The 13,288-nt window shown below is 37.3% G+C and overlaps 1 protein-coding gene across 1 annotated transcript in view; it reads right to left on the reverse strand.

Annotated features, from left to right (window-relative positions):
* LOC122808666 (CD209 antigen-like protein C) overlaps positions 1-13,288 on the reverse strand; it is a 739,543-nt gene that overhangs the window by 503,991 nt on the left and 222,264 nt on the right. The window contains exon 3 of the mRNA XM_044079642.1: positions 11,170-11,289. Coding sequence (XP_043935577.1) covers positions 11,170-11,289 — 120 coding nt within the window. The remainder of the gene's footprint in view (positions 1-11,169; positions 11,290-13,288) is intronic.

A 13,288-nucleotide genomic window follows, 5' to 3' on the forward strand; every position in this document is an offset into this window, starting at 1 on the left:
CTCTGTTTAAGATTGTCCTCCAACAAGGTGTCTTTCAGAGAGTTGGTTATTTCCTTGACCAGATCTTTCTGCAGACATGTAAAATGTGCCAAGTACTTTAACACTCTCAACACAGTTGTTAAAGCATACACGCACTTTCCATATCTGTCCAAGGCCTAAGACTCCTTGTTCGAGAGATGAACAGAGGAGCTCTCATTGATGAGCTCCATTTTTGTAGACACCAGAATGGCATCAACTGAGACACCCTTGTACCAATATAAGAGATCAGAAGGGGTACTCAAGAATTTATCAGGACACTTGGGGATTGGCTCAACTATGTCTGGTTCCTTTCACACCTTGTGAGAAACTAAATCAATGAGTTTGTCCACTGGGGAGTCACCCAGGACATAGATGGGCCCACCCAGAAAGCCTCCAGAAACACTTACTCCTCAGAAGAAGGATTTTGGAAGTACCAGCCACCTTTTTGCCTCAGGAGTTCAAGGATGTATCCAAAGGAAAAGTCATCCAGTGGAGATCTGGGGGGTCCTTCTCCTTCATTAAATTCAGTGTCCTTGGTTAAGGACTTCAAGGGAGAGTCCACATATCTCCTCTTGCACATTTTCTTCCAATGAACCTCCTCTGTGAGATGGTCAGAGAAAGAATCAGAAGAAATGGGGAACCCCTGTGGGGAAGTACTGTGGAGGCTTATCTGGGGGTGCTGACCAATGGCAAGATGGATGGACTCAAAGCTCAGATGAGAAGAAAACTGAGTAGGATCCAGAGGATTAGGAGTCATATCTCTTGGTCTAGGGAAGGTCCTCTCTGCTACCTTGAAGGCTGATGGAGGAAACTCCATTCTCCTCCCTCGGAGCCAAAACTACCGCAGGAGAAAGAGCAGAGGCAACCACTGAACTGAACCTCTGGACAAAGTCAGGCTCAAGTTGTTGAAGGCCAAGGCCCCTAGGAGAATGGACAGATGGGACCAGGTCATGACTGAAGCCATCTCCCCAGAACAGGAGCCAATATCTCAGATCTGGGACTTAGTCTGGTCTGAAGATATCAGAACAGAGTCTGTCTGGGAAACAGATGGAGTCAAATAAAAACATCTACTGAGAACTGAAGACAGGATCCTGGAATTCCATTGGAAGAGGAGCTTGTAACACAGGAGTTGGAGCTCTCATGGATCCAGGATGGAATGGAGATGGCACATTCCCCATCTGGATCTGAGCTTTCAGAAAACTTCTCATTATCCTGCCCTTTGATTGAGAAAAGCTCTGAGAAGACCTAGTGGATAATGACAAATGTCTGGATTTAGCTGGTGAAGGTTTAACCTGGGAATTCAGAGCTGGAGATGTTGGCTTACTCCGAACAGGTGTATGGTTCTGAGACCTCAGATCTGAAGGTTTAGGATCCAAGGAAGGCTTGACTGGGCAACAGCTCTGTATCAGTGCAATGCATGCTGGATCTGAGATTGCACTGCGATCCGGGGATAATTGGATCCAAGGGGCAGACTTGACAATTGGATCTGACCCTTTATGTCTTTTTTTCAGCTTGAGAAGAAGCCCCCAGGGAAGGTGTGAGGGCCACTTCTTCAGCTCTTTTGAGGACGAAGGTTTGCAGGGAGTTTGCACCTCAGAGGAAGGAACAGATATGTCAAAATTAACTTATTCCTCCTATCAGAAAGGGGGAGAGGACTGAATGCTGCACATGTATCACACTCAGCATTCAAGTGCCCTGGCAAAGATAGTACACACACACTCTTGTGGGCATAGGGGTTTGGTATTGTGAGTCCACAAGAGGTGCATTTATTGAAACCTGTTGGATTCTCAGCTATATATATATATATATATATATATATATATATATATATATATATATATATCATTATTTATATATAGTATATTACTGCAGATCTTCAAGCACAAAAAAATTGCTATACACTTGAAACAGTCTGACTTATGTGTAGATTCAGTGTTCTAGACTGATAGAGTTCAAACCTGTGTTTTGTAACTTCAAGATTTTGAGGTGGAAATACTACAGAAGTCTTCTTTAATCCTTGAATTTCCACTAAGAAAAGTAGACTTCAGGAGTTCAGTGTCCACTGTCTTGAATGTAACTTGACAGCAAGAGATAAGACTTTGAAGAGTCTGCAGTATTTTTTTACCCTAAGCTCCACTGTATAAACAGAAATAGTTGGATTGTCAGTAATAACCTTGTCTGAGCAATGAGGAAGTTCTCAGCTGCCCCAGCATAATGTCTCCTATCTGTCATCATCATCCTTCACTACATTCATATTCATTATCCTCTCGTATTTCGTTTTTAGCCACATGCATACCTGAGCATCATTGATATTAATAAATACACCCACCTCACTCCAGAAATCATCATTTCTACACAAAGTACCTAATGACTACCCAATATTAATATCACGGACATATCTTCTATCATTAATGCTGTTGTAGTACCTCTCCCTAAGATGCTCATTAGTCATATTAAATGTAGGTATCCTAAAATAAAATTCAAATATAAATTTATCTCCCACCTTAGTAAGATCACCTGTCCCTCTTTCTTTGAACTAAACTACCATTTCTCTTTATAGATATTTATCTAAACCCTGGTATTCGCTCTCCTTCAAGAAGTACTAATATCAGTTGAAGAAAACTACAATCTAGCTTCCTAATATGATAAAGTATGAGAGTAAGGCACTCACGTGACTCAAGCTAACCTACATCTGTTGATGTTGTCTGTCAGCGTATCAGCAAGGTACAGTTCTGATCCATGAGACTTGGTTAATATGCCGTAATGCTAGTAGTGAGATATAAAAAATACATATGCTCTATACAAGCAGGGACAGACCAGCAAGGGAGCAGGTGTAGCATTGATTTTTAACTTAAACGGTGGTCAAAAACTTTCTTTGGAAAAATGAAGCAACAACACTTAACAAAGAAATACCTTTGATCATGACCTCTACATAAATAAATATAAATATTTAAGATACATTGACAGCATATTTCACTAAAACAACACTTGAGGTTAATAGTATAAACAGTTGTTTAGCTAGTTGATCATTCGAATCCTGAAGCCATTGCCACAGCTGAACTAAACTGAGTCCAATCCCCAAGTCTTCCTGCTTAAGATGTTAGAGTTCAGCATGGACTCAAAAAACAAAGTTCTTCTCTCCCAGAGATAAATAGAAAATTTGGTGGAGAAATCGTCTTTGATTAGATTTTCATTTCACATCCATTCAACATATTTCCCTATGGTTTATTCTCTCTTACAGTGGCCATAATACAATTTATGCTGCATGGAATTAAATCAAAATTTCAGGACCATGTAACACCATCTGACTCAGATGCACCAAAAATAGATGGGGATATTGTGAATCAATGAGCACTAAATATCAAATGCTTAATTTGAAACAGAAGAGTTGAGTTAGATGAACTATTAGCAGTAGATTAAACATATTGAATGGTTTAGGCTTCAGTAAATCTTAACAAATCAAGAAGGAGCAACCTTACGAAAATAGCAAATTAACTAAAATATGAACTTCTATTTTAAGTGAAAGCCTTGGCCTTTCACAGCAAACTAAATGTCCCATTTGCTGGAACTTGTATCCCTTTCAGATTGTTGAATGTGATATGGTTGAACCCATATCATTGACAATGCAGACTGCCAAACCATTCTGACTGAGATTGTGTTACAATAGGGATCGGGAAAGTTGCCATTTCCCCAGTGTAGTGGGATCTCAGAGTTGGCAAATATAATTAGTAGGGGGTGTGGGGACTTGCCCCCTGCAAAAGCAGTTTTTCTGGTGTGTGCAGGTGTTATGTTTGTGTTAAGTTTTTTAGATGGACTGGTGTTGTCAATGATATGAGTTCGACCATATCATGTTCGACAATGTGGTCATGCGATTATTTGATAGGGACCTGCAGGAACTCATACACCCGACTAAGAATGAGTGCTCACTCCTTTTGGTACATACAATGTAATTATGCCCTGTCTAAATAGGATATGAACAAGTCATTGAAAGATTCTTGAGATGGGTTCTCGCATTGTTCAGTTCAGGTAATAATCTTCTACCTCTCCTTTGTTAAATGCACAAAACTTAGCTGTGGGTGCACTATTTTAAAACTACTTGAATCTGCAGTGTCACATTTGTAGATATCATGCAATAAGTACATGAACTAATATCATAGAGAGTGTACATCTCTAAGCCCTCACTCCCCAAAAATAAATAAATAACATAACATAACATAAGTGGAAAACCTGGACTTCTATCTGAAATTTTTAAAGACAACTTCATTTTCCTTACATTTCATTCTTTTAATTCTGTCAAATTCTTTACATTTAGGCTTGCTTCGATATCAGTTCATTTATGTTGGACCCCTGGCTTGCTTTAGTATAAGTAAACCAAATGTCCTCTTACTGTAATATTCTACAACTTCTTTGGTATATACATAACTCATTGTCTAAGCATTTGGTAAATATTTTTCCAAGTATATAGAAAATAAAAAGAACAACACAACCAAGTCCAGTAGGCTGTGTAATCTCTGTGAACAAGCAATGAAAATTAATCAAAATGAAAGAGAATAAACCCACATGGTAGAGAACATTATTAAAAAGTGTTTAAAAACAACAATGATAAAAATCGGAGAAGTGCTTTAGGGCTTAGGCCTTCTTCAGATCCATGGATCTGAAGAAGGCCTAAGCTGAAAGAGCTTATCCAACGTTTTTCATTGTTGTTTTTAAACACTTTTTAATAAAGTTCTCTGCCATGTGGGTTTATTCACTTTCATTTGAATTAATTAAAAAAACAGGACTTTCAAAGCAAGAAACTTGGATTCAAGTCTAGAAGTTGTCCCTAAATGCATCTAGGACTAAAAGCACTGTCTCCTTTAGTCATTGATATAAGCTGTCCAAAACTTCCAAATGTTCTATTATTCACTCTGTGGTTTCTCCATGAAGCAGCTATACTTTTTACAATGCCGTGTGGTTATTATAGGTGACTACCTATCCTAGATAAACTTATAGTATCAATAATGCAATTTACAATCAGACTCCTGCTTATTTGTAATTAGTCAAAACTTTCCTCACGCTCACTATGAGAGTTGAAATGGCTTCTGCATATGTTTTTTGGGTAATCTGACTACACATGTACCAAACAAAAAACATTTTATAATAAAAGTGATATTTAAAGGTATATTTAGATAGAACATCACTCTGTGTGGAATGAACTGTGTGGTTAGTCCTTAAGAACAGGTCACATGATATATACCTTTGTTTTACACATGACCACCTCCATGACACTATCAGACCTCAGTTAAACACTTAGACAACATCCCAGCAGAGAATTAAGATCTTCCTGCAAAAGAAGCATTTCTTTACTCATAAGCCTCAGTACATATAAATATGCCATGTTTTGTAACAGGACAGTGTAATCTTTAAGGTGTTATCTAAGGACTTAAAACATTGTACTAACCAGAACCATTCTGTAATGATTGCTTAAGATTATTACTCATCTCAGAACAATTACAATAGCTGTGTAGACATTACTTCATTATACACTCATCTTTTTGTTCAGATACTGTCTTGTGTATAGCTTTGCACACACACACACACACACACACACACACACACACACACACACACACACACACACACACACACACACACACACACACACTCTCTCTCTCACACACACACACACACACACACACACACACACACACACACACACACACACACACACACACACACACACACACACACCTTGCAATTATCATTTGAGAAATATCACCTCATTTGACTCAAATCCAACCCTCATATCTTGATATATATGGTCAGTCTTCCAAGTGGCTCATTACATTGCCATTCTTAGATCACTCACCCTTTGTTGCAATTATCTGATGTATTATGCTATAAATCATCACAGTTACCATAATTCTGATAGGCTGCTCATTGCTGTGACTATGAAAACCGAGCCTGCTGTCAATCTGTCATGAGTTAATCTTACATGAATATATTTTAGTACTTTGTAAAATTCTACAGCTACTAGTATATCTTCATTCACGTTATGGTACATGTTGCTTTCTTGGGGTCTATATTACATAGTTGAACAAGCAGAATTCCAACTAACCTTTAATAGACACATATGTGTTGAAGCTGCATTTCGGTGAATCGATTTCTTTCCAAAGGAAAGAAATCAGTTGGCAGTTCTTTTAAATCTGCCCTTTTATCAACTGTACTGCGATCTCAGAGTTAGTATATTTAGTTAGGGGTGTGGGGGGGTTGAGGCCCCTCACTTTACAGTGTTTGTTTTTATGTGGTGTGCGTGGTTGGCTTTTCGGTTTCTTTCCCTTGGAAAGAAATCGATGATTTGGCCATTTGATGATGTGCAGCTTCAACACGTATATGTCAATTAAAGGTTAGTCGACATTCTGCTTGTTCAGTTATGTACTACAGACCCGTTTTCTTGTACATGTTAATATTATCTGGCTGTATATACAGTGGGGGGGGGCATGTTAATATTATTTGGCTATATACAGTGGTGTGAGGGATCTCAGTTTGTTGTGGAATAACTAGCATTGTATAACTGAATATATTAAGTTTTTTGCCTGAAGTGTATTGTTCAGTACAATTTTTCAGTATCTGTAATGCTATTAGTTGACTTTGTTATCTGTTATTTATGCACCACCATATTCAAAAGCATTGTATGCTATGCATAATATATATATGACCCCTGTTTCTATGCATTCTGTGCATTAATGAGATTTATAGATATGAGACTTTATAGGGTTTTACCACACATAGATGGTCCTCCCTGTAAATAGGTGGAGTATCTGCATGTTTCACCCTGAAAATAGGTGGTATATCTGGATGGTCCTTCCTCAAAATAGGTGGGGTATCTGAATCATGTACCATACTATGCCTCCATCACAATAACTGCTAACTGGAAGGGTGGAAGGCAGGGTCCCTTTCAGATTTAATGTGTGCTGGCTCTACCAAACCTATAATGGGATTGTAAGAAGAAGTCCTTTCTGGTTTCATTTTTGGGGAATCGTATTTAGCAGTTTATGCAAGAGCACAGATAGCATTGCATTTCTCAGTACTGTGGGACTCTCACTAAATTTCTCTGCAACATACACTATCTAGTACTGTCTATATTTTTGCTATTCATTCATGGGAAGAAATGTCTTCTGTTATGTGCTATACATTCTACTTTATTAACAAACATTGCCATATGGTAAATATTCAATAGACATGAAACCTTACATGTAGTCTGCCAGTACATGTTCACACTGTATTGCTGAGTTTTCAGATGTGATTGGTTATACTGGTGGTGAAGCAGTAATGAAGACACATAAATCTGACAAACAATAAAAACAGAAATACTCTACTTTTACTTTTCTGTTACAGGTGCTTTACCATAAACTCAAGTTTTAGCTAGCTGAACACCTAGTGCTATACTTATATGCAGTGTCATGGTCCATATCTGCTATGGTATGGGGGATGTTTTGCCATTGTTTGCCCCTTCTATCAATACTCACAGACATGGCCAGGGGCAATTTATAAACATCCCAGTCACTCTACTCATGCATACAGAGCAGGCATAGTTTGAATTTTTATATGGTCTGGTATGCGGTTTTCTATCACATTTGGTAAGAAGTTTTCTCCTTTTGGTGCACATGGTTTGCTTCCCCTGTGTTGAAGCAGTCTAAGTGTGGTTGTGGTGGTGGTATTATACACCACTCCATAGCAGGAGGTACCTGTGCATCCCTATACTAACATATGTATTATGTACAGTGACATCACATGTAATATTGATGGAGATGCTCAACTATGTTACACTGAGTAGCTCATCATGATTTCTTGGGATCTGGTAATAATGACAAATATCCTTTGTTTTGCACTCAGCAATGTGCTTATGAATTATATGCATTTAGGAATTCCAGATCAGATTGTTGCTCTTTATTTGCATACATATTACATACCTAGAGTCATCCAGGTACACAGCAATGTACTGCAATGTTCCAGGATGTTACGGAACTTTTAATTAAATTTGCAAGGCTCCAGCATGTGGTTTAGGCTGCCTACCAGCCATACAGAATCACACATCATGTTTATGAATCATGGACTTAGTCTATTATATAACAAGTTAACTTCATCTGTAATTTTACAAAGATGCATTCATGCTGTTTATAATAGCAGAGTCCCCCTCCCTGGTTTCCACTGAAAATATGATTGCTGCTTAGTCGTATATCCTGGAAGCAAAATATAAATCAATGACTATACTGCACATGATGTGCTACGTGAAACTGAGGCTAGCTTTGTGAATGTCACCAAACACTTTGGAGTTCTGCACCAAACCTTCATAATATAAAATATACAGGTTCACAGCTCTAGTACCTATGCCATAACTGTTGAACAGTAACCTACTAATTATTCTGAGTAGAATACAGCTAAATAAGGAAGGATCCCTGTAGCCAAAGAAGGTGCAGAGTGGTAAAGGCAATGTTAATGTAGTGATATGTCGTATACAAATCAACTATGGATTCTTACTACCAGAAAGCTCACATCACACTTCCTAGGTGACATAGTTACATCTCAAGTGCACACATTTAGAATTGATGTTCATCAACTGCTCAGTAATAAATATATATATATATATATACATTTTTTTTTGCAGGTGGCATGTCCCACTGAACCTGCTATTACTATAACATGTCCCCATACTCCCAAACTATTTTCTTCTCACTCTGGAGTTACTACACAGTGAAGGAAAAAGTGATTTTGCAAGACAGAAGGAAAGAAATTGATAACTGTTGAGCAGTTAAACTTTGAACATATGCTAGCCAAGTTTGCATATTCAAACAAATGCAGATTAAGCTTAAAAGATTGAGCAAGTGAAGTAAATCTGCAATATACAACATACTGTACTTGCAAATGTACTTATGTATTCCAGTGGTGCAGTTTCCTTTGATCATTTATAAAGATTCATTCATTCATTCATTCATTCATTCATTCATTCATTCATTCATTTTCTGATACCCACTTTATTTTTGTCCTGTGGCAAGGAGACAAGAGTCCAGAAAACCCATCCATTGTAGTATACACCTGCACTCACACACACGTGCACACACACACACACACACACACACACACACACACACACACACACACACACACACACACACACACACACACACACACACACACACACACGCACATGCTTGTGTACTAATCCTTGTCATTACAACCACACACACACACACACACACACACACACACACACACACACACACACACACACACACACACACACACACACACACACACACACACACACACACACACACACACACACACACTCACACACACACACTCACACAAATAAATACATACACACTTACTTCTGGGGTGGTTAGAGCTTTGCAATTCACTTAATGGCATGTCAGTGGAATGTAAGGTGAGGGGTTAAGAGACATTCGTGAAAACCCACATGGACATAGGTTGAAATGCAGACATGGCACAGAAAGTACCCCATCATGGAACAAAAACCACAAAACCAAGTACTGTAAGGCATCAGCATTAATCCCTGCACCACTGTAACTCTATATATACAAAAATTAAAATGTATAAGGGCGGCTCCAGTGCAATGTATAACAAACCATTGACTTTATCGGTGACCAGGGTTGGGTTTGGAGCTCAGGTGCTGGAAGGACCTAGTTTAAAGGAGTTTGGAGAAAAGCAGCAATTGTTGGCACACCCTTACCAGGTGGAAGACCTGGATGACCATGCTTGCTTAACACTTTGCTCAATACTGGGGGTGCTGTATACATGGATGCATGCATTTGCTTATCTCTGCAAACAACTGCAGAAGCCATTGTGACAGGGAATGGCAGTTCAGTACACAGAAACACAAAGCCCCAACTTTAAAATCAGAAAAGGGCACCTCACCTGGCACCCAACATCGGTCTCTCAGAAAAGAAAATGGGCTAGTAGGCTCTCACCCTTGGGGAGATGAATGGGCTACTACAGTAACTGAGGGCGGAACTTCGTGGTCATTGCAGTGTTGGGAAACACTTATCTTTTAAGTGAAAACATAAATACAAAGTATAAGTTTTCTGTATGTGCTTCCTTATTTCATTAATGGGATAGCTGTATCTATTTTTTAAATGTAGTGAGTAACTACATTAGAAATTAGTACACAAAATTTATTAAAGTTTTGGGAGAGTAACCTATACTTTGTTAAACTGTAAGTTTATGTCAAGAATAATTTGATATATAAATATTAAACTCCCCTCCCCCTGTGAACTTTGGAAAATTGAATGTCCCTGCTTGTATGACCCATGTTAGTTCGCGTTTTATTAATTTCACTGATGAGACTTTTATATATGCATATCTATAGATATATATAGATGGGTCCATGTCATATGGTCGACTGTTCATTTGACTGAAAGTTCATTTGGTCGACAGTTCATTTGATCGACAAGAATTTGCCCCCTTCCCCAGTGTTGTGCGACCCTGGAGTTGATATATATAGTTAGGGGGGGTGTGGGGGGCACAGCCCCCCACATCGGGGGGTGTGGGGGGCAAAGCCCCCCACCTATAATTCCTGTCAATCAAATGAACTGTCGACCAAATGAACTTTCAGTCAAATGAACAGTCGACCATATGACACGGACCCATATAGATATATAGATATATGTTTTTCTCCTATGGTTTGGAGAATGAGCAGCTCAGCAGAACAATATAGATCCATTATGGGAGATGAAAAAAGGTCAAAAAATGCTACAGACTTAAATGTTTTAATTCCACATTGGATCAGCATGAAAAATGTTGAACTGATCAAGCGAGTTTAAGGCTAGTGGAGCAATTCTCTTATGAAGGAAGAAATATACATATTTTTAGCAATGTGCTTTTTAGTTAATACATTGTTTTCACTCGTGACACAAATGTATTATTAGTTTGGTCCTATAATAAATCAATGATTACACGTCAAATTGTGACATAAATTGCTTCTGTAAGCACTCAGGTAAATGTATATTCCATTATGCATTACCACTTATATAAGTTTAAGTACATTAGTTAAACCATTTCATAAGATGGCAAAACCACATGAATATTACATGACTTAAAATCAAAACCAAGATGGATTTATGGATTCCCAGAGAGATGATAGATCATTACCTCCAAATTCAGCAAATACTTTGATGTATGTAGTTTGTCTTTCAATATAGTTCTGTAAACTAGTATTCTGGGAGTTGAGTGTCTGCCTTACTTCTTTCAGATGATTAATTTGGTGTACACCTGAAATGTTGAGAGAAACACATATCACAGACTTTTAGAAAACAATATAGACAATGCACATTCATGTACATTGAAATATATATATATATTCAAGTATGTATATTATTGATTACTAGTAGAAAACCAATAATGAGCAGACTGCACTGTCTTATTATTGTCCAGAGCTTCTTTTAATCTTCAGTAGCTGAGATAACGTGTTATTTTTCTCCTGCTTTTCACTAGTGTTTTCTACATCCTCTTTCTTTTAATGTATTACTGTTTTAGACATATGTTATAAAACATTTTGTTCAATAACAAACATTTCGCATTTTGTAAAAAACAAGCTATAAAGACTTTAGGTATACATTCTAAAAGCGTGGCAGTGCATTGTAAGAGACATTCAACTAAAATGAACCCTTCCATGATTACTTCTTAAGAAGAAAAGTAAGTAAAATATTTAACGTGTAATGTAATTTCCTTTTCTAAAAGTGTAATGCATAATATTGCACTAACATAAACAATTGCATATAATACTGCATCACATAAAGACAAACAGTTAGCAGTATCGCTCAGGTATCCAAAATTATATTGGATCGAACTTTAGAAAGTCTTGTGAGTCCAGACGTTAAGCTTAATATGCAGATAACCTTTAGCTAAGTTTACATTACTACAATATTTTATCCAACAAAGCATTCTAGAATTTTAACAAAACATACACATCAAATGAAAACACAGCAAACATTTCTTCTTTGACATTATTCACCTCCCAAAAAAATCACTACACTGACACACAGAAAAAAATATTTATATTAGTTACCTTTTCTGTGGAATATCATTTAACATCCTCAGTGAAGAATATGGTAACATCCTTAAATAATCTGTCTCCCTAATTCTTCTATCATATTCTACATCACATTTGAAGGTTTCTGACTTAGAAGAATTTTGCATAGGAAAGTTCTTATAGTGTTTTGTTCTCTCTCATACCAAGATCATAGGACTTGCAAGATTCATGTCACCTTACCCAAAGTAATTTCAGTGACTTCCATTTGTTGCTGAAAACAACATCCAGGGATTTTTTTTAGAGGAAAGTAAGCTCCCTTGCATCCCTATATGGGGTTGGAAAATCAAGCCGCACCTCCACAACTGAAATCAGTATTCAAAGTGTTCAAAATAACTTTATCAAAATCTTTAAAATATCGTTCTTTCAAGAAACCTTTATAAAAAGCTTCTGTGGAGTATCACAAATACAGAATAGTACACAAACCCTTGGGTCATAGTGTATATTTCAATAGCGTTCTTGTCAAAATTTCACAAAAATAAGATGTTACATAAAACCTTTCAGTGCTATATAATTGATGCAAAACGTTGCATAAGACCTTTCGGTGCTGTATAGCTAGTTGACACTCTTCCAGAACTCCACAAAAGTGAAATAGCTAGTTAATGTTAGGTTAAGCATAACATAAAACATAAAACAGAAAATTCTACAAAATGAACGTCTCAAAATAACTCATTTTCTGTTTTATGATTTATGTTATGCCTTGTGGAGTCACCTTCATTTGTGTTTGTTGAAGGATTTTATGTCCTATTTCACTTTTGTGGAGTTCTGGAAGAGCGTTAACTATCTATTTCACTTTTGTGGAGTTCTGGAAGAGAGTCAACTAGCTATACAGCACCAAAAGGTCTTATGCAACGTTTTGCATCAATTATATAGCACTGAAAGGTTTTATGTAACATATTTTAGTGAAATTTTGTCAAGAACGCTATTGAAATATATACTAGGACCCAAGGGTTTGTGTACTATTTTGTATTTGTGATACTCCACAGAAGCTTTTTATAAAGGTTTCTTGAAAGAACGCTATTTTAAAGATTTTGATAAAGTTATTTTGAACACTGAATTCTGATTTCAGTTATGGAGGTGTGGCTTGATTTTCTGACTTTATAACTTTACCTACTTGCCGCTACATTAATAGTGATCTATACATTCTTTATTATTCACTATATGGGGTTGGGGGTGCATAAT

Source organism: Protopterus annectens, chromosome 8.part0, assembly GCF_019279795.1.
Source record: "Protopterus annectens isolate FY-2018-M chromosome 8.part0, PAN1.0, whole genome shotgun sequence".
Classification (NCBI taxonomy): Eukaryota; Metazoa; Chordata; order Ceratodontiformes; family Protopteridae; genus Protopterus; species Protopterus annectens.